Source organism: Clinocottus analis, unplaced genomic scaffold (genome assembly GCF_023055335.1).
Source record: "Clinocottus analis isolate CAN_PGR_092001 unplaced genomic scaffold, fCliAna1.0.p SCAF_23, whole genome shotgun sequence".
Lineage (NCBI taxonomy): Eukaryota > Metazoa > Chordata > Actinopteri > Perciformes > Cottidae > Clinocottus > Clinocottus analis.
Window position 1 is genome coordinate 8712501 of NW_027175965.1, and position 22150 is coordinate 8734650.

At 42.5% G+C, this 22150-nt stretch overlaps 1 protein-coding gene across 3 annotated transcripts in view; it reads left to right on the forward strand.

Moving 5' to 3' along the window:
• mast3b (microtubule associated serine/threonine kinase 3b) overlaps window positions 1-22150 on the forward strand; it is a 29049-nt gene that overhangs the window by 1462 nt on the left and 5437 nt on the right. Inside the window, exons 2-23 of one of the 3 annotated variants that reach the window (XM_068589489.1) lie at window positions 1436-1525; window positions 7753-7841; window positions 8765-8837; window positions 10976-10996; window positions 11305-11383; window positions 12359-12516; window positions 13750-13825; window positions 14087-14296; window positions 15979-16080; window positions 16737-16869; window positions 17133-17191; window positions 17614-17705; window positions 18195-18403; window positions 18507-18645; window positions 19023-19155; window positions 19258-19423; window positions 19716-19817; window positions 20141-20263; window positions 20449-20561; window positions 21248-21414; window positions 21629-21750; window positions 21831-22031. In XM_068589489.1, coding sequence (XP_068445590.1) covers window positions 1436-1525; window positions 7753-7841; window positions 8765-8837; window positions 10976-10996; window positions 11305-11383; window positions 12359-12516; window positions 13750-13825; window positions 14087-14296; window positions 15979-16080; window positions 16737-16869; window positions 17133-17191; window positions 17614-17705; window positions 18195-18403; window positions 18507-18645; window positions 19023-19155; window positions 19258-19423; window positions 19716-19817; window positions 20141-20263; window positions 20449-20561; window positions 21248-21414; window positions 21629-21750; window positions 21831-22031 — 2657 coding nt within the window. Of the gene's footprint in view, window positions 1-1435; window positions 1526-3996; window positions 4434-7752; window positions 7842-8764; window positions 8838-10975; window positions 10997-11304; window positions 11384-12358; window positions 12517-13749; window positions 13826-14086; window positions 14297-15978; window positions 16081-16736; window positions 16870-17132; window positions 17192-17613; window positions 17706-18194; window positions 18404-18506; window positions 18646-19022; window positions 19156-19257; window positions 19424-19715; window positions 19818-20140; window positions 20264-20448; window positions 20562-21247; window positions 21415-21628; window positions 21751-21830; window positions 22032-22150 lie in introns of those variants that run through there. The other 2 variants (XM_068589491.1, XM_068589490.1) reach the window with 2 other exon arrangements.

Sequence of the window (22150 nt, forward strand, 5' to 3'; positions counted from 1 at the left end):
AAAGCGAGCGCTGTTATTCCTTCAATTTCATCTTCAGGCTCTTGTAGCTGCTCCCGCGCAGAGATACAGAGGAGGATTCACGCTCGGCGAGCAGGGAGGAGCTCCACGGAGTTTCATTGGTGTCTGTTGATGCTCGCATTAGTCCAGACACACATCTGCTTGAAATGCTTGATGTTTAGGATGAGTTGCTTCGCCACCAGCGGTGCAAAAAACAATAAGCACGGCTCGCAACTGTTGAATTCAGACTATTACGACGGAAAATTGTGCTTTGCAAGTATTCAGGAACACAATCAACTTTGTTCAAGATGTACTTTGTAAAGATGTCTTAAAGCATTTAGAAGTTAAGTATTTTACTCGTTGTGCAACAACAAGACTACAATATCTTGCAATTTGATGATACTTCTGAATACAATTCCAAATGTTCTTACCATGTCTGTTATTTTGGCCGTAAACTGCACTTCATTTCAAAATCTACCTGTACAACCTGAGCATCTTTGCGAGTCAGAAATGCAGTGTGACTGTCACCAATGATTCAGAAATTTTCCCGTCAGTTCACACTCTGGACAGGAGCGTCGAGGAAGCGCTGATAAAATGGAAATGATGGACGATTACTCACTCGAGCGCCGTCGAACGCTTTGATTTAAGGGTCTGAGAGAGAGACACATCGTAATGAGTTGCATGTGTTTTCTAATTATGAGCCGACACTACAGAGTAAGGAGTCTTTGTGCGAGGAGTTGTTGTTCATACCGTCCTCCCTGCATTACTATGACAACACATTCATTAGTGCTTTTGGTGCTGCTGCGTTTAGCACCGAGAAGCCTCTGCGGCACTGAGACAATAGCAGCACTGTGGAGCCCACAAGGCAGAGCTTACATCTGAGCAGGAAAAATCAATAGAAAATAGCTTCTGCGCTGGGTCAGCATAGACTAGGGTGGCTGAGCATGCATATAGAGATGCAGAGATAGAGCATTAAGATGTGAACTGGTAGCAATACATATTTTCTGCAGGGGTCACCCTATGCGTGTTGTTCTCGGGGAGCTGAAGTCAAGCCTCCAATATCGTAACATGTAGTGGGTTGCCAGATGTCAGACACTCCCGAAAACACTGTTAAAGGTTGCATTAGATGTCCTTCTGGTGTGTTGACACCGAGCCGCCAACTTCCTGTGGCGTAAAAGGTCAGGAGAGGTTCCAAGCCGACAAATCAGATGCACCCGGCGGTCCAACCAGCCTGTAACAAAGCATGCTAACAGACAGGCCGCAGCATCAGCACAGCCGATGAGTGTCTGTCACCATTGGCTGCTAGTGTCTGCCAACAAGAGGCAGGCAATGACCTCTGACCTCTGACCCTGAACCGAAGCTCCGCTGCTGACAGACACCAAAGTGCTGAGGTGCTGAGTCAGCGCACTAATCCATGCAAACATGTCTTGCCTTACAGTTTGTCTCCTACGTGCCAGAGCCCCACTCTCCTGAGCCCATGCAGCCCCTGCAGCCCCTGCAGCCCCTTACAGACCCTTCATCCCTGGAGGTAAGCGACACAGACAGATGTTAAGTGCCTTTTTTTTCTAAAGTCTTTCCTAAACTATTCAATTGAGGAAAAGTTATACAACCAACAATTAATTGATCCACATAACAAGGATTGTCTGTGTAGGTAAAACCTAAATACAAAGCCAAAAGTCATGGGCTGAACCATGAAGGCAAATCTTAAAATATATTCTTAAACGGACTGTTAACTAATGGAGATATGATATTTTTAGAGTAGTTAAAAGCCGAGCAGCTGCATTTCTTATAGACACAGATAGCTCTTTGGCTTAATCCTGACATTATTTGTAATGTCAGGAGAAATGGAGGACATTAATGAGACTTTAGTCCCATAAATCATTGCTGTTGCTTACAAAATAATATGTGGTTATTATTATCAAGTTATTTGGTAAAACATCAAAAGATTGAAGATGAATTATTGACCCTCGTGCTTTCAACCCTGTCACAAGATCTTGTCTTTTGAACATATGACCGCTGCGTCAAACTGCATCTGCTGAGGAACACAGTGTGCTCTGATCTCAAGCTCCAGCACGGCTCCTAAATGAACCGTGTGGTGGGATTGTAGCGTTAACTTCACTGACATTAACACATTTTAACAACAGCAGTGAAATTAAAAGCTAACCCTGGTGTTTTTCGCTCTGTGTGGTTTTCTAATTAAAGATGAAACGGAATCACTTCATGCATATTGTGGAACGTAAACGGAATTAATCTGGAGATAAATGCAATATGCAATACGTCTGAGTTGTTCTTTGCTATATAAAGGTGTCTCTGTTTCACCGGTGAAGACCCATTATTTATTAGTTGTCTCTAAGTCTATGTAGGTTGCTTGGCAACGGTGCTGGGTGCTGTGGAGGAAGGCAACACTGCAAACAGAGGCGGCTGCATCCAGCATGTTTCTGGATGTGTGAGCAGTGCTGGGGTGTCACACCACACACTGTACAGTAATGAATCCCATTTTCTCGCTTGAAATATCAGCAAATATTTGGTGGAACTACAGAAATCTAATGAGATAAACATGAAATCCTTCACAAAACTCAGTTTTTAGTATTTTGATTGCACATTTTTTGGCGTCATTCTTCACCGCTTTTTGCATTGGAGACCTCATGTTTATTCTTTTGCATCAGATTTTATATTTCTATGCAAGTAAATTGTTTTCTGGCATCAACCTTTTTATTCTGGTAATAAACCTCTTGATGGCATCAATACAGAGATGACACAAATGGTATTTGGTGCAAGACTCATATTAAGGGTTTTGGGAGTTTGAAGCATAAAATACACTTTCGGTATTCATGGCGACTTAAAAAAGACATAACCACCTGACCCTGGAGATGTAAGGAGAATGTTTAACTGAATTCTACATTTGATGGGGAGCCATTAAAGGAAACTACAAGAGGGACTTTCAGTGATCAAAGTGAGAAATGAACACAAGTACTCAATTAAATCTGGGTTTAAAATTTAATGAGCTGCATGTTTGCAAAATGAGAGTAAACCAAAACACTTAAAATGCACCTCAATAGTCAAGGCCTCGCCAAAAGAAAAGCTGGACTGTCTGTTACGACAAGATTAAATACATGATGATAGGGTGGGAGATAATAATCATCAAACCAATCACACATACGGTTCATAACACTTTTGTGATATGTACGTCATTTTAAAAGTGAGAGACTTGAACTCTATTCTATCAAATGCTTGCAGAGCAACCAACCATTTGTATAATTAGAGTTTCAGTCAAATAAATAAAAGCAAACATCTTTTGATTGAAAATGCTTCTGCAGATACAGCATTTCACTAACAGCATGTTTTTGCTCTGATATAGAATGAAATTTAAGTACTGACACACTGGGTATAAATAGGCTTCATGACCACCAGAGGTACCATGTGCATTGGAATGTACCACTGTTTACAAGTTTGGCCACGACCCTCCCTCTGAGTGACGCCTCATGGTATAACCCAACAACATCTTAAGCTGCGTTCATGTTCTGTAGGAAATTTACACCCATGGATGAATGCACATGAGTAACTAAAGAAGTAAACGTAAAGACTGTTTGTAATGCAATGGCTCTGACTTCTGTATTTTATTTATTTTTTTACAAATTGCTCTGCAGGTTGCACAACCAAACATTACATCACAGCTTGTGGGCTAGGCTCACCTAGAAATGCCCTGTCCTAACGTCATAACCTACTGTAAATTAAGATTGCTTTCGCCATGATGGAAAAATGTTCCGAATGGTAGATTGATCTTAAAACCTTTTCAAACCAAACAGTTAAGCTAAATGTAATAAAATATACTAGACTCGTGTAACCAAGAGCATTGTGTGGGACTTTTTACACGGCAAAATTGTGACGAGACATTTGTTTGACAAAAAAAAAAGGGTTAGTTGCTGTCCTAAACTTTCGCAGCACGCTGAGGAACGAGCAGCACTTGAACGCATCATTGGGCTCCAGTTCGCTCATACAGAAACACAAGCAACCAACAGCGCGCGTGCTTTGGGCAAACTTAAGTGTGTTGCTGCCGCTGTGTGTGAGTGTGTGTCCGTGTGAATGGTCCAACACAAAACAAACCTGCGTCGAGGAGGCAATGTGTCGGGGACAGGACCGAGGAGCCGACCGTTGCGTGTAACGGCAGCTCCACGAGGCAGGCTGAATACAATAGGAACCGCCGAGGATAGAGGACGATGGTGGGCAGCGGAGCAGCAGCAGCAGCGAGGCAGCGGGTTTCACATAGCTAAACCACAGCTTCGGTTGTCTTAAAAAACTACTATTCACTGTGAAACTGGGGTTTTAAATGCGAGAAACCCCTTCTCCAGCATGTCGGATCCGAGTCAGTGGTCCGCGGTGCCAAACCAGAACAAGTCCCATTTTCTTCCCGGAGCTCTGCTGAAGCGCTCAAAAAGGTACCAGAGAGTGTTGGGATGCGGCGGTTAAACGCAAGCTAGTTTAACGGGTTATTGTTGTGTTAAAATGCTGTCGTGTATCACTGCATCGGCGGGTTTAAAGGGGGATGTTTTCACGGGGACGTGATGTTAAAAACAGAAGCTAACGTTAGCTCGCTCTCCTCCCTGTTAATCCCGTTGGTTCATCAGGAGTTGGTGTTGATTCGCAGCTTTTGTCCGGGAAATAACTTCACTTGAGATGGATGCTCGTTGGCTGTTTTAGCCTCGTTTTGCCTCGTTTTTTTTTTTGCTTTGAATCTCCTCAAAGGCGACCAGACATAGCCTCTGCTTTTCTTTGCTGGATTGGATGTAGTTTTCATTACAGCTGATCTATAAAGTCCATTTTGGGTGAAGCCAAACACTGTGTGTATGGACTCACTGTCTCAGAAAGTTGTATAAAGACGCAACAGGGACTTTTTTTTTAAGGAAGTAAAGCCCATATTTTCACTTTTTGTGTTTCTTTTGCTGGTTAATATCTGTGTGAGGATGGTTGCTGGGTGCAGGGCTGAGTTAAATGTTTTCCTTGTTTACTGTTAGATGAATGGAGATAAAACCTGCAGCTGTTTACTGTCTGATAGAGGCATCAACACTGATGAATGAACTGATCATAGACACGAAGCAGATGATGTTCTTCATTAGTTGTGACCAAGGGCAGCCTATTATTGATTATTCTATCTGTTATCCCTTTGGTTAATAGTCTATACAATGTCAGAAATGACAATCTCACAGAGCTCAAGGCCATACACATTGTTCAGGTAGCTTGTTGTATCAAATCCCTCAAGATATTTATTTTAAATTCATATAAATCTGATTAAAAAATGGCACATCCTCACACGTTTTGAAGCTGGAGATTGCAAATGTGCAATATTTCTATGGCTGAAACCAATTTATTCTGAGTTGAAGTTGTTTTGTCCATCAGGCCATCCAAAACTGAAGTAGATTCAATATATGATAACAGCAAATATCTGAGAAGCTGAAACTAGACAACGTGGGGCATTTGTGCTTAGATGATGACAGAAGCGATTCATAAATTATGAATAATTTCAGCTCTATTGTGAACCGTTGTCACAGTAAAATTGGCTAAATTGATGCTTTGAATGGCATTGGTCAAAATTTGCCCCCTCTTTTCAGGACCACAGGATTATTTAACAGTCCCTCCCGCCCTTTACACACACACACACACACACACACACACACACACACACACACACACACGGACACACACGGACATCTGTAGCTCAAGCTGGTCCTGCAGCTGCTGTCGGTGCACCTTCAGCCTGGAGTCTGTTGACGAGAGGTTTTCTCTTTGTATTTTTGGCTCTCAGTCAGTTTTCCGTCTTCAGCTGACATGGCCATGCTGGTGTGTCATGCATTTTGCCTGCAGATTAGAGTTTTAGTTACATAAACATCTCTCTCAAGGCAGAGCTGCTCTGAAGGCAGAAATAATGTCCTCAGTGGAGTGAAACCTCAGTGGGCAGAAACAAAGAAATCTCGGTTCGTCTTGCTAAGTATCACAAGCCCCGTCTGTACGAGACCATGAAGTGTTGCTTTTTTTTTTTAGTAACTGCAGAAATTGCAAGTGTTCAAAGGATTTTCAGAAACCTTTTTTCTGCTCGCGGTTGATAACTGAGATGAGCTCGACCAACTGGACCGTAGCGTGTCGCTGAAGGTGCTAATTTATGGGACATATTTGAGTACCAGTCCAAAACGGTCTCACTCTTCTGGGGTCCATGTCGCAGGCCAAGTGTACAACCAAGTTTCTTATGTCAAGAAAAAGAAGAAGAGTAGCAAGCTGTCTTTATGAAGCACAGCACTAACTGCAAACCACTAACCTAAACCATTAGTTGAGTAGAGCTTAAATTGATTAACAGTTTCAAATATAGTGAACTGAATATCTTTCAGTTCTGGGCTGTTGAGCTAAAATGAGACATTTCTAAACATCAACTGTGTTTTTTTTATTGAACAAACAAAATCAACGAATTAAAAAAACAAAGATTTGATTGAGAAAGTCAAGAAAACGCTATTGATAGTTGTCTTTCTAAAATGCAATATATTGTGGCTGCCAGTAGAAGTTAATCACCACTCACACCCTTGTTTACTCGGCGTGGCCATCTGAAGGTAAACCGGTCCGTCGTCTTTTAAAGACCTGTCTCCCTGCTACAATTTCATCAGCAGTGCACGAGAGAGGTCTGCGAACACACCCGTGATAATCCAGTTTAATAATGATTCTAAATTATAATTGAACTGAAATTAAGCAAATATGATCTTAATCTCTTGGCTTTTTTTGTGAGGCATAATGTCTCTTTGGTCTACTCTGGTTAAACGTCTTTCATGTCGTGGAAAATGTCTTTCTTCAAACGATAAGTAGTCCTCAACAAAATTAGGCTTCTGACAACAAACTAAAATATAGTAAAATGAAGTGCAAGTAAACCAAATTAAAACCACATACATTTTTTTAAGGAATTTCTAAATGATAAAGTGTTTTTATGGGAATATTTGTATGATGATTGCAAACTGGACATCCACACTTATTTCCTGGTTGGCACACAAACGCGGATGTGTTTTGGTGATCCAGCTAATTTAGTTCCACTTCACAGACCAACGTCTCTTCTTAATCTGCCCTCAGTCATACAAAGTCTTCTGTGTCCTCAGTCTGCTGCTCAATAAGCACACAAACACGCACTTAGATATAAATACAAGCTGAACAATTGTATGAGTCAAACGTGTAATTATAGGTGGATAAAATGATCACCGGGTACACTCGCCTTAAAGGAACACACCAGGTTATTTTCCATTTATCAATGCTAACATCTTAGCATTGACACAGTGCTCTTAAGTTTTTTGTTTGTAAATATCAACTTAGAGGTAAAGAAAATTATAACGTTTATTAGAAATCTGTGAAAAGTGGTGATGGAAAAATGGGGTCATATTGTTGTGCACAAGGTTTAGTGAAGAGATAATTAATTCAACCGAAACACTGCAACCCAAACGGCAAATTAGCCAGACAGAAACATGTTCATGGACCTGCATAGCTTGGTTTAGCTTTGTGTCCAATGGGAGGCTGTTGAGCAATCTCCAGAATGTATTTTCTTTTTTTTAATTGTTGAAATTGTGGCGTTCGAACAGATTAAACCGTCTCACAGGGCATGAAAACTACTACTAAGACATTTTCATCCAAGGTGTGATGATGAGAGCTGCAGATGATGAGTGTTGTGTGATGAGACTGGCCGTCAGTACTGACGTCTCTTCTTCTTCTTTTCCTTCCTTGTTTGTGCTCCAGCTGCCGCAGCAGCAACAGGAAGAGTCTCGGTGTCGGGACGCCGTCGCCCACGCTGTCCCGTCCGCTCTCCCCGCTGTCGCTCCACACGGGTAAGATCTACTTAAAACCCTGGAGTCCTTTAGACACCACGAGCCCCAACATGAGTTAGTGTTGGCGCTGGCTCCACTTTGGTGACGGTGTCATATAGCAACACACAGTCACGTTGAAGCAAGTGTACATCAAAGATAAAATACTCCGAAGCATTTCTTTGCATTTACTTAGCCACACTGAGCCGTCAGTGCAGCAGGTGGTTGTTGGGAAAACCAATCTGACAGCTTTTTTTTCTTGGCGATTTGCTTTTGGGCCTCTGCAGAACATCTGGACCAACCGTCTGCCGTCAACCGTCGCCAAAGCAAACTGTTTAAAACTTTATTTTTAGCTCATCAATTTCGACTTGGAGATGTTCAGGATTCATATCGGATTGAAGAAATATAAGTACACAAAACATTAGGATAGTTGAGTGTCTAAATAGTTGTTGTCTTTAGCTTTCTGGATCAACAATAGCACCGAAAGTTCACAACCCGTAATGCCATGAAGCAGCTGCACTCTATGAAAAGAGTTTTGCTCAAGAGCTCCTCATACCAGCGGCGTGTGGATGTGCTCCCTTTTGAACTCAATCGAGCCGAGGCTTATCTAATCACAGAGTGCAGTCGGGCTCTAATTAGGTCTCTCTTGTGTTGTAATTGGTACTACTCAACCACTTGCATGTAAAGGAACCACAGCCTCCAGTACACCCAGACATCCAGACTCTGGTGAGACCAAACTGGACTCGGCTTCGCCCTGAATTAAGTCGGTTTTCGGGTGCTGGCTAATGCCGCCCGGTTCTGCAGTAATTGAGGGTTCCTGCAGAGGCAATGATGTCATCCTTTCCACAAACTTTCCCCCGTGTGTTTTTTCTTTTCTCTATTTTCACAAGTTTGTAATTACAGTTATGAATAGTACCGGAAGTAACTTTGTCTTTTGCTTGTTTCAGCTGCGAGCAGCCCTCTGGACAGCCCCCGAAATGTGTCCACCAGCGCCTGCCTCAACTTCCCATTTGCCCGAAGGTACGTCAGCACTATTCGCTTGAATTATGTCCCCTCGGGAGCAATATATATTTATATATTATATATGTGTTTTTGTCATTTGGGAATCTCAAAAAAGAGGGGGTGCTTGGCATCAAAATAATCGTGTGACTTTTTTTCCCATGCAATCAGTTAAAAACACTTTAAATAAATATGTTAGTTCAAGAACAGATTGATTTGTTATTTCTATATAAAAAATGTTAAATAGTAGGCCTGCGGAGAAATTACATTTGTTTGCAAGATCAGCAGACCTGCTGTGATTTCTCTTGGTTATGCTGCAGAAGCAAATGTATGTACATAATTATTATTTGGAAATATATCAATGTCAGTGTTTCCAAGAGACTTCTATACAATGGTTATACTTGCCCTATAAAAATATATATATTTTTTTTACATTTGGGGACACTGCATAAAATAAAGCGTTGCATTACAGAACGAGAAGATTGAAGACTTTATGTTTTGCAGAATACTTAAATTGACATTTTTTCCAACAGCAGCACTTTTTTTTTTACCCTAAATTGTTCTTGTATGAGAGAGTGAAAACATCATGGAAATACTAGCTGCCATTTAGTCATTTATTCATTTGGTAACCCTGCCAAAATCCATCTTTAGGGCACAGACACCATTTCCGGAGTTGTTTTAAAAAAAAAATCAAAATCCTGTTTCGAGTTGTTAAAATTAAAGAAACTACCGTCCGATTTGATTCCAATGTAACTCTGGCTCACAAACCATTGAACCCTCATTGCACCACATACACGTTTAAATGATCTGACTTCCTGTTGGTGGTGCGTGCCGGGACAGACGCAGACAGTCTGGCAGATGCAGAGAAACAGCAGCACGGAGGCTGACTCAGCCTGCAGCGCTCACACCTTCCTCCGTCTGCCAGGTCTTCTCCTTCCAGCCGTCTCCTCCTCAGCAGGATGAGTGCCGTTAGGTAGCGGGTACCCCCGAAGCCCTGCTCGCATCCTTCAACCTGTTTCCCATGGAAACAGGCTCGTCTCGCTCCAGGCGTGTGTGTGTGTGTGTGTGTGTGGCCTACAAAGCGAGACGGCACCTTGAAGACACTCGGGAACAGTTGTTAAAAACTCATGAGCGGTTCAGGTGCTTTGTCCTAAAGTACGATAGGAACAAGAGAGAGAGAAACGACACCTCTGGGGGGGAAACGGCGTGAAGCGCATCACAGACCAGCGCACCGTCAGAGGAAACTAACCTTTTAATCTTTACAAGAAACATTCGGTCCTATCTGAGAACATACTAATGCATTCATGTCTAATTCCACATGGAAACGAGATTATTGTGCTGAGAAAATAAGAACATTTTGCCCACAAACTTCCTTAATTTGATATTTACAACCAAACTGAACTCAAAGAAATAATATTAATAGGTCATTGTGTGAACGGTTAAGATGCAGTTCCCTTTTTTTAAGCCTTAATTCAGAGTTTGTCGTCTTGAAATGATGAATAAATGTATTACATTTATACTTTATTTGGATTCCCTGCTAAAACAAAAGGCAAATGTTTTCCAGTAATTTGTTTACATTTGATCATTTTACATGTTTTCTTTTTCAAATTAATGAATAAGTAGAGTTATGGTTAGGTTTTGACCGTAGCTTGTAGTCTCTCAGACAACAAGAAACACTAATATTTACATCAAACATAACAGTATTTTCTTTCTTCCTCCATTGTTTTATTTAATTAATCTTCTACAATACTAAAGTTTACATTGGATACTGCGCTTTGTGAAATAACATCATCGTTTCTTCTGCCTGCAAACAACATGCCAAACGTGATAACACATAACCTTTAGCTGTTTTTTTCACTTCACTTTTGTCGTGTTGTTTATTGTTTGCTGTTGCTAAATCCAAACCGGAAAGAAGATTCTTTCTTTCGTGAAGCTTTCAAGTCGAGATTCGTCACCGTTATGTAAACTACATCCTCAAATTAATTTAGTGTGCTCGCTGGCTGGCTTGTATCTGGGCAAATGAAAACTGGCAAGGAGGGCAACATTGTCAGTTCTAATCCCTCAGCAGAATGCCAGAGGTCACAGGATCACTTGCGCAAGATTCCCAAAACTCACTTTTTGCTTTTTCTCTTTTCTCTTTGTTGCTGTTGTGATCTCAGTCACTTTGCTCGCGCCGACAGGTAGATTACTTTAATATTCTTTCACTCTGTCTGTCGGCTTTTAAAGCCTGTGTTTAAATATTGTTTCTCCTGCAAAATGTCTCCTTTTTATGTGAAGGTATCGCTCGCTTTAAGAGCTGCTTTGAATCAAAATGAGGACACCAAATCCTGTTGTGTATATTATTTGGATAAAAGGACTTTCATTCCACGTTCTTGTAGTCGGAGGACTCCTCTGTCGCCTGTTATGTAATGTGTGTTTTCACATATGAAATGCGAACTAATGCCAATGCTGCCGAGGCTTACGTAACATGCATGTCTGTCTCCATCAGAGCGGAGGGCCGGAGATGGTCCCTGGCATCCCTCCCCTCCTCGGGCTACGGCACCAACCCGCCCAGCTCCACTGTCTCGGTAAGTCATCCCCCTAAAACAAGTCACCGGCCTCCCCTGGACGCTGGACGGCCCGGGCGATTTCTCACACTTCGCTCGGTCTGAACGGCACGATCGTTTATGCAATAAGAGGCCGCGGACGCCAAGTCCGCCATGACAAACCGCTAATTGTTTTCCTCCATCATCTGCTTGAATTAGTCATTTTCTCAGTCTGTGGAACTCGATGTTACAAGTATCGCTCACAGTCTGTGTGTGTGCATGTCAATGAGGAGATGAAGTGGAGTGTGTTTTTTCCCTCGCAGATACTTTAAGTCATATTTTATGACTCCACAACATGTGTTTGTCACATTTACAGAGCTTTTTCTTTAAAAAAAAGTATACGTGAACTTGGCCTTAAATCTCATTGTTTTGTTTAGTACTTTGAAAAGCTCGTCTTCTGAATTACTTTATGCTTTTTGAGAGGAAATATGTCAAAATATACAGGTTTTTCAGACCAGATTTTTACATTTAAATGAGCCGTTTGCATTGTGGGGAGTGTGTTCGGTCGGTGGTTGAAAGTCCGCCATGTGCAGCTATTGTACAGACGTTTATAGGCTCGACCCGCCGGCTGCCCCAGACGTCAGTGGGGACAATGGGGCTCTTCAGGGGCCCTCACTGCCCTCTTTGTACTGAGGCACTGGAAGGAGACTTCACAGATGCCGTCCCGCTCGGTCTCTTGTTCTGGACGCATGGGCCTCAAAGTTTAACAGAGTGCTGGCAACATACACCACGTCCGGTCTGAAAGAGTTCACTACAGGCCTCAGGACACATTTAAGAATGACTTGTTTAGCCTCATGATCGTTCCCATCGTTATTGGAAAGAAATGCTTTATTTATTGTCCGGAGAGTTGTTCAGTTCAACTACTCTATGAATGATGAAGGTGAAGCTTTGAACCTGTTGAATGTAGAAATGAAATACATTTTCTCAACGAGTGGATCCTTGTCTTGTCTCCTGCAGTCCTCCTCGTCCTCCCAGGAGCGCCTCCACCAGCTTCCCTACCAGCCGACTCCAGATGAGCTGCACTTCCTCTTCAAACACTTCCGCAGCACAGACAGCATGACCGACGAGGACGGGCGGCCCTCGACCCTCATACGACCTCGCTCTCGGAGCCTCAGGTAGCTGATCCCGATTTCACCTCGCGATGGAACGAGTCCATTTGTGTTGACCAAAAAGTAGAAAAAAACACTTGTTTTACCACCGATTCTGAAGCATGTCTATGCATCTGTTTTATATTGCCTTGGCCCATCATTAAACTAATACAAATAATCTTTTACACAGATTAAATGCAGTGATCCTTCCTGATATATTTACTTCCTCTTTGTTGCAGAAAACAACATTTTACATTTACATTTTTGCACAGTTTTGCACTGTTTATGAGGTCCTTGGTGTCATTTGGGTTAGATGGCAACATGTCTGTTCTTCAGCATGACAATGGAAAAAATCCACAAGCAAACACGGCATTTGGCGTCTGAAGTGCCTCCTGATAAATTACGCATGCCGGTTGGCCGTCGGAGATCTGAGATCTGACTGCCGAGCTGTGTGCTTTTGACAACTTTTGTCTGTTGGCTCTGCTCTGTGCTGTTTGTGCGATGCCTTGAGTGCGCTGTGTTCTGGCACCATGGTGTGCGCTGCGTGGGCATGCTAGCTAACAGAGCGCCTCGGGGAACTAGCGGCTGAACTGTAGTCGAGGGGCGGGGGCGGGTTTTAGGGGGGCTGATGCAGAGCGCCACGGCGAGCTGCAGCAGTGTGTGTTGGGCAGCAGCCATCCAGTCTAACAGAGGTGTCTTTTCATAAGAAAATGGCTTATGGAGCCTGTTTGCATGTGATAGGTTTTCCCACCATCTGTTCTGTGCGATGCTTCATCAAGCAAGGTTTTTTTTTTTAATACACCCGTCTCATCGGCCTAAATACTGAAGCGGCGTTGCAGTAAATGACTAATTGAGGGATGTTGATGATTCACACTGTTTGCCCAGAAGAAACCTGCTGCTGGCGTAGAAACATTAGAAACTGACATTGAAATCCACTCCGGTTGTAGCTTACCCACCTTGAGAGCAGCTGAATCAAACGTCGTGTTTTTGGCAGGTTAAGAAATGAAATGTAAGTGTCGATGTTGACCTCAAACAACTTCTTTCAGTCAAACCGAAATTTGGGGATTTTAGAGTGTGTGTGTGGGTGGGTGGGTGTGTGTGTGTGTGTGTTTGGGTGCTGAACTGAATGGACTTTTCATTGTCTCTAGATGACTCTGATGGCCTTGTTGACCCCTTTCACACGACATCACAGCTTAGTGGACAGTTGTATTTGTTCTTCAATTTAAAATATATATATATGTTGTCTTGTTTCCGTTGCAGCCCGGGGCGATCAAGTGTCTCCTTCGATAATGAGATCGTCATGATGAACCATGTTTACAGAGAACGTTTTCCAAAGGTAACGCACAATAACACTCTTGGACATTTGTGTAGCAAAGACATTGTACACTCACACCTTAACAAAACAAAGTTGGATTGTAAATCCGCCTGAAAAGATAAACTGAAGTGCGAGTAAAATCAGAGTATTTTGAAAGCAACAATGCTCAGCAGAAGCCTATTTCGAATGTTGAATTTCAGTTAATAATCCAGCAGTCTTTAGTACTGGTCCTTTTTTTTTAATTGCCTGAACTGTGTGTTCATGTGCTTCTCCTCCCTGCAGGCCACAGCCCAGATGGAGGAGCGCTTGTTTGAGATCATCACTCACTGCTCTCCTGACAGCTCCCTCCCACTGGCCGACGGGGTGCTGGGCTTCATCCAGCACCAGTTGGTGGAGCTGGTTCGAGACTGTCTGGACAAGTCCCAGACGGGCCTGGTTACCTCCCGCTACTTCGCTGAGCTGCAGGAGAAGCTGGAGAAGCTGCTTCACGAGGTGGGGCGGGGGGGGAAATGTCTGGCTTTGGGTCTGATGAAGTAATCGTGTAGTTGATGTAGTTTTGTACTTAAATTCTACGCTCCAGCTTTAAGCATCAGCTGATGAGCTGCTACTCATTAACTCTTCATCTCTGAACACTCGGGCGTGATGAAGATTTTAAAAGGGGGATTTATTGAGCTCATTGGAGGGGAAATCGTGGCCGTCACTCAGTAACCGTCTGACGGCTAAAGGCACGCAAAAAAGATCTGCTTGTGGAAATTGTCAGTCATGGTGAGAGGTGCTTTTTGTCACAGATCTTATCTGTGTTAGTTTCTATAGCAACCTCTTCCCCTGTTCCTCCGCTCGCCGTCAGACAGAAGGCACGGCCGACTCGACCGCACCTCCAGCTGAACCGATGAGTCTGTTCCCGTGCACGCTCTCAAACCCCCAAGGCTCACGCTGTGCGACGAGCCGCTCTGTTTAAAAAACACGTTACGATGCATTCCCAGTTATCTGAATTCACGTCCGTTTGTTTCCCGTGAACATGAATGTGGACGAGCTCCACCTCCAGAACACACCGTTCGGTACTTAAAGGGATTCTGTGCAGCGACTCTTTTTGCAAACGCAGCGTTCAAAGTCGGCCTCTTCCCTTCGAGCTCGAGAGTGAAGCGCGAGCGGCGGCGTTGAGAACAAAGCAGTGACTCTATTATCTGATAGTTTCACAGCGGTTGCTTTCTAAAGCGACATCTTGAAAACAGTTATTGTAAGAAGAGAAAATACTTTTTCCTTCTTGGAATGACAGGAAGCAGTTACATGCTGCATTACGCTAAGCTAACTTTGGGGCTGACTGTGTTCGACAGACAGGAGAGGGAAGTATTGATGCTGTCGTGGTCCAGGTGGGACATGCTCATGACTTGGACACACATCCACAGCGCGCCATGTAGTCGTTGTTTCACTAGTCGCACATTGTCTCTTCAGTCTTGAAGAAAGGTCGCTGATGCTTCATTAGAAGACTCCCACCCAGTTATTATTCTAATGTTTCCTCTTGGTATGAGGTGATGTCTCCTCTGGGGCTTTTCTGGCATCTGTTTTCATCTGCTTTGAACACACAGTTTAAAAAAATGTTTTTTTATATTTCCTGTTTCAGAACAGAGCGGTGCTTCTGCTACAATCTTTTATCAGGGTGGAAAGTGTGTTTCTGGTCTTTGATCAATTCATTTCCACTGACACCACTAAGCCTAAAGACAAAGGTGGTTTAGATCCCTTTTGTACAACCTGTTGTATTTATTTAACAGTTTTATTAGCATAAATACAAATATAGCCAAATGACTTAGTGAATATTTTATTATATATGTTACATGATGCATTTGTGCCTTTTTTAAATTTCTTTTAAATCTCACATCTTGAAATTTGTTTGCTCCTTGTGTCTTTTACCTCTATTCCCTTTTTTGTATATTACAAATATGTATTATTAAGTTATTTAATTCCACAATGCAGCAAGTTGTGCAGGAACTAAAGAGTGTGTGAAGTTTTACACGGCACCAACTTTTATTTAACTTTTTCAACATCCCATCTATTAACCTCTGCTTGCTTTTTTTCTGATTTTAAAGTATGATTTTGAATCTGTTGTAGATTTATGTTCTCTCTCTCGTGGGTATTTTGTGACAAACTCGTTCCCCTTCTTCCGTACTGTTTGTCAGGCCTATGAGAAGTCTGAAAGCGAGGAGGTCACCGTCATCATCCAGCTGGTGAGGAAGATCCTCATCATAATCTCACGGCCAGCGCGGCTCCTGGAGTGTCTGGTAAGCTGAAGAGAAAATCTCCCCTTAATTGAAAATAAGATTACTGCGACTCAAACAAGTAGAAGTCAGTTCACAATAAAGTATGACTGAAATGAGTTGCTGACCTTAATTCTCTTTAAAAAGGAAGACGACATTACTGAACGTGATTTATGCTTCTCAGTCGGTAGATAAATGCTCAAAATTAAACTGTCATTTAGTTATTTGGATAAACTAAAAGTCATTTAGACATTGTCTTTGCAAAAAATGAAAGAACCCAAAATTATCTGCATGTTAAACGACCACTCAAGTCTGTATTGTCTCTGCGATGGAGTTAAATACACACCCAGTATATCAAGTGTTTTTAAACTGGGTTTTCTTTTTCATTGTCCAGTGATTGTTGGAGAAGCTAAATTAAATGGATGTCCGGTTTGAACTGGGAGAGGCCCAACCAGTCGACAAACCTGTGATTATTTAAATTACCTTCATCTAGTGGCACAAAACCTCTTTTTCATTTAAACTTCTGAATCATACACTCTGGATACAAACATTATTATAAGTATAATTATTTGTCATTCAGCTAACAGGATGACTATTAAATGAAAAGCATTGCAAGACCTGCTTTGAGTTCAGTCTGTCCGCATGTTGGTCTAATGAGACTCGGACGCTTTTGTTTAAAGGAGTTTGACCCGGAAGAGTTTTACCACCTGCTGGAGGCGGCGGAGGGCCACGCCAAGGTCGGCCAGGGAATCAAGACGGACATCCCGCGCTACATCATCAGCCAGCTGGGTCTGACGCGCGACCCGCTGGAAGGTAAAGGAGTTCTCGTGAAGTCTTACACTTTGTTCACTCCCGTAGCCAGAAAATCAGGTTCTTTCAGTTCGAGAACTTTTGTGAGTTTTACTGGAACATAAAAAAACAGTAAAAACCAGTTCCTGTGCCGCTAAAGAACATTTACAATGACGACTTTTACATGTTTAACAGTTCACCGAAAGTGTCCTAACTATGTGTGAAGCGTTGAAGATTCTTTTCAGTAATATTAAACTATTGAACCCTGTCTGTATCTCTGTTTTTAGAGCTTGAGCAGTATGATGCCAGTCCTTCAGTGGCAGGAGAACCAGGTGCTAATGTGGAGGTACACTTTCACTTTGATCATCTACCCGTTGGTGTGGACAGCATTTCATATATTTCAGATTATTAAACCCATATATTCTTTTTCCATATGTTCCAAATAGTTTTTTAGCCACCACTGATTTTCTGTGACCTATTTTAAAGTGAAAGGATACCATAAGTATTTTTAAATCTGAGTGTTTTTTTTTCTTTTTTTTGTTTATGGTGAGAGTAGATCTTAAAATTGCGATGAAAACTGTTGCAGCAAATTATATATATTGCCCCAAATTCATCTATCTATCTATCTACGTAGCAGACTGCATGCAGAACATAAACTTTACTGTAACAATCCTCATCATCATAATAAAAGTGTTGCTTCTGTTGTGTTGCATTGTCAACGAGCCCATAAAGAGCCACGAGCATCACATCTCTGCTTCCTCTCTTCAGAATAAAGCCCCACAGACGCTGACGCCGACTCGAAGGAAACCGTTTGAGAGCGATTTTGAAACGATCAAACTCATCAGTAACGGAGCTTACGGGTAAGAACAAAGGGCCGTTTTTAAGTTTTCTTTTCTTTTTCGTGACATTGTTCATTAGTTTTCAGTCATGATGTATAATTGTCTGGTGATCAGAAACCTATTTCCTGCTTTGGATCAAACATCCAAAATATTGCCTTTTAAAATTACAGTCAAGTGAGAAATGTAAAATAAAAATCCCACAGAGAAAAGTGCCAATATTTGCCAAATGTCTTACTCTTTGGCTAGAATGGTTGTTTAAACACGCTTCACAAAGGCAATTTCATGCAGAGATATCCTATTAATGCATTCGTGGGTTGAATTAGCATAAGATGAAGGGAATCCTAATATTCGGATGTAAAAGTTACCCTTCTGGAATCTGCCAATAGCCAAAGGAACATTGGCCCAAACTTCAACCCTGTGTTTGTTTTCAATGAGAAAACCCTTAAAGTGTTCTTGAAGCCTTTTTCCTGTTAATCGTGAGTCTAATGTGGCTGGTGTTGTGTTCGACAGGGCCGTGTATCTGGTCCGTCACAAGGAGACCCGCCAACGGTTTGCGATGAAAAAGATAAATCGTCAGAATCTGGTCCTGAGGAACCAGATCCAGCAAGCCTTTGTGGAGCGAGACATCCTGACTTTTGCAGAGAACCCCTTCGTTGTCTCCATGTTCTGCTCTTTTGAGACGCGGCGTCACCTCTGCATGGTCATGGAGTACGTGGAAGGTAGAGACATAATATACGTAGAACTATAAATAATGAAGAAGTAATCCAGGCAACACAAATATGTAAATTATCACAATGCCCATGTTTTCTCTGTTTCATGAAGGTGGAGATTGTGCCAACCTGCTCAAGAACATGGGCCCGCTGCCTGTGGAGATGACACAGTTGTACTTTGCCGAGACAGTCCTGGCCTTGGAGTACCTCCACAACTACGGTATTGTGCACCGGGATCTCAAACCTGACAAGTGAGAACACAACTTTACTCCTGTTGTAGGGTTTTAACAAGGATGGAGGCGTCTGTGTTTAACTGTTTTAAACATAATTTACTGACTAAACCACCTCATGATCTGTGATAAGATTCCTAGAAAGGTCTTTCAATCCAGGTTGTTGCATTTGCTTGCAGAATTAATTGAATGTGTTAAATATTCAGAAGTAAAGGACACGAACCACTCTGAGCACTTTAATTCATCTCCTTTTTTATCTTATTTACTTGTGAGCAGTGCTGCTGTAATCCTGTAATTTCCCCACTGAGGGACTAATAAAGGATTATTTTATCTCTTATCTTAAATCAGGGAAAAAATGTCTCTTATTGATTATGGATTGTCTTTTTTCCTGCCAACAGTTTATTAATTACATCCATGGGCCACATCAAGCTGACGGACTTTGGCCTGTCTAAAATCGGGCTGATGAACATGACCACCAATCTGTACGAGGGTCACATGGAGAAAGACACAAGAGAGTTCATAGACAAACAGGTGAACCCGGTTCAAAAGAACAAGTAGTTTTCCACGTAAGATGAGGAGCTCCACTGATTATGGAAGCAGTTGTTTCTCACCTGTGCTGGTGTGCTTGTGCAGGTGTGTGGCACTCCGGAGTACATCGCCCCGGAGGTGATCCTCAGGCAAGGCTACGGCAAGCCGGTGGACTGGTGGGCGATGGGCGTCATCCTCTACGAGTTCCTGGTGGGCTGCGTTCCATTTTTCGGAGATACTCCTGAAGAGCTTTTTGGACAAGTTGTCAGTGGTGAGTGCTGAAATCAATCATTAGAATAAATAGGGATAGACTTTGTGAAGAAATAAGGGTCTTATTTTCTAATTTTGTCATAAAAAAAATATAAATTCACAACTTTGTATCATTGCATACTTTTTTTTATTGCAAATGTCGATTTTCTCAAAAGCCAAGATGTGAAAATAATTTAGGGCCAGTTGACTGTTTGAAGTACTAAAAACTGGGCTTTCATTTCATTCATTGCGACAGCATCAGAAGTTTGTGGTTTCATGTGATTTATCTCGCTCGTTTCTGTTTGTTCTTGCAGACGACATCATTTGGCCAGAAGGAGACGACGCGGTGCCGCTAGAAGCCCAGGACCTGATCACCCGCTTGCTCAGACAGAGTCCGCTAGACCGACTTGGAACCGGTACGGCTCAGTTTACGCATGATTAACGCATGAAGAAGCACCTGATGCTGTTTGATACGAGCTGATATTAAACAATTAGGATATTTTACATTAAGACAAAGCAGGAGGAACATAGAAATGGGGACTTTCTACTAAATACAATTGTATTAATAAAGCACATACATATAAGAATTAATAATGTACCTTAGATTTTGGGATATATATTACACATTTATATTTTATTTATTTATTTTAGACCGTTTATTAAAACACGTTGCCTCTTAATTGTCATTGAAGTCCCAATTTCTTGCAACTTGATATTTGATTTGCTGTGACATGTGTAGGCGGAGCCTCAGAAGTCAAACAGCACTTATTCTTCTTGGGTTTGGACTGGAACGGACTCCTGAGGCAGAAAGCTGAATTCATCCCTCAGCTGGAGGCCGAGGACGACACCAGCTACTTTGACAGTAAGTCTCATCCTGACTTCAGGCTCAGAGAGTCGGGTTTCCCCCACATTAAACCAACAATACTGCATCTACGAGTGTCGCAGCAAAGCGCTGCATTCATAGTCCTCTATACAGTCGACAAATGGATTCTCCAGACCAAGCTTTTCTCTGACAATCTGAGCGTCTTCTCCTCTTCCTTATTGCAGCTCGTTCAGAGCGTTACCATCATTTGGCGTCTGACGAAGACGAGGAAACCAATGATGAAGAGTCTTCCTTGGAAATCAGACAGTTTTCTTCCTGGTCGCATCGCTTCAGCAAGGTAAGCGCCACGTGTTGGTCATCCCTTTGAGGATGAAATTAACTTCCAACTATACGTCTACGCGTATTTAAAATGTTTCCTTCAAGCGACTAGGAGGAAGTTTCCTTTTGTGCGTCGAGTCTCTGACGGTCGAGTTCTGGTTCTCTCATGCCTCCCTTCTCTCCAGCGTGACTTCTCATTAGTTTGCATGAATTTCTCTGATTTCACATGGAATTGTATGAAGGTAGATTTGTCTTTTTTTACCCGAGCAAATTTCTTTTCTGTAAGTAAATTATTTTCAAATCTTTGCTCTCAATAAAAAAATTGCTCTAAAAAAAAAAAATGCTCTCAAAACTCAAATTTGCTTAAAAAAAAAATATGCTCTCCCAAAAAAAAATTGTAAAAAAAAAAAAAAAAATGCTCTTAAAAAAATGTCAATTTCTTTTTGAGATCTTTTTTTTGAGAGCAAATTTCAGATTTGAGAGAAATTTTTTTTGAGAGGTTTTTTTTTTTTTGCGCAATTGTTTTTTTTTTTTTTTAGCAAATTCTTGTTTTGTTTTTAGAGCAATTTTCTTTTGAGAGGGTTTTTTTTTTTGAGAGCAAATTAAAAGGGTCTCTCGTGCTGCCAGACGGTGCATTACATAATTAGAAAGCTCCTCAAAGCTTCACTCCGTTTCAAAACCTCTCTTCTGTTTGAACCTCTTCAGGTTTACAGCAGCACCGAACATCTGGCAACACCTTCCAACTTGAGCTTCTCCTCCGACCGCAGCCACAGCGAGGAGAAGGAGGACCGCGGGGACAGTGGAGGGTTGAGTTCCTCCCTGAGCCCAGCAGAGGGCAGCGCGGACCGCAGACACGCGGGACACATGGCCAGGTAGGCACCGGTTGCTTTTAATCTGTCACGGCTTTTTCTTAGCATTTCAAGGTAACACGTTTTGTTGATTCCTTCTTTGTTGAGCACTTTGTTGCCTGCCAAATCAGCGTCCTCCTGCGTCTTTGTTAAAGAAGCGAGGAGCCGAGGCGCAGTGCCGTGTCGTGTGATCTCTTGTGTTGATTTACCCACTGAACTGGTCTTTGACTGTTTGCAGCCTTCGCCCTCGGGCTTCCTCCAGCTCCTCCCAGTCCGAGAGGAGCACCAGTCCTCTGGTGATGAGCAGCACCCACAGCCTGGAGACCATGCCCCGCTTCGCCCTCTCCACCGACGACGAAGGTAAATCCACACCGGCCTTTCCTGTTCACGACATGTATCACAAGTGTGAGCGGCGTTAACGGCGATCATATTACCTGCAGCTGAGGTGGTCGTGTCGAACCTTCGGAGGATCAGGATCCGCAGCAACAGCACCGGGGCCAAACACTCGTCCCCGAAGGACCCGGCCGGCCCTCGACGCTTCGGTAACCAGCTGGAGACTCCGGACAGACAGAGGCTCCCCTGTGGGGGGAAGGTGCCCAAATCGGCCTCCATCTCAGCCTTGTCCCTCATCATCACTACAGGTACAGATGGTTATCATCAACACAACTAAGTTGCAATCGAAAGTACGTAAAACAGGCCAAATATTTAGAAAATAATTACGGAACTGACTGAACTGTAACTAAAATCTCTAATATATATG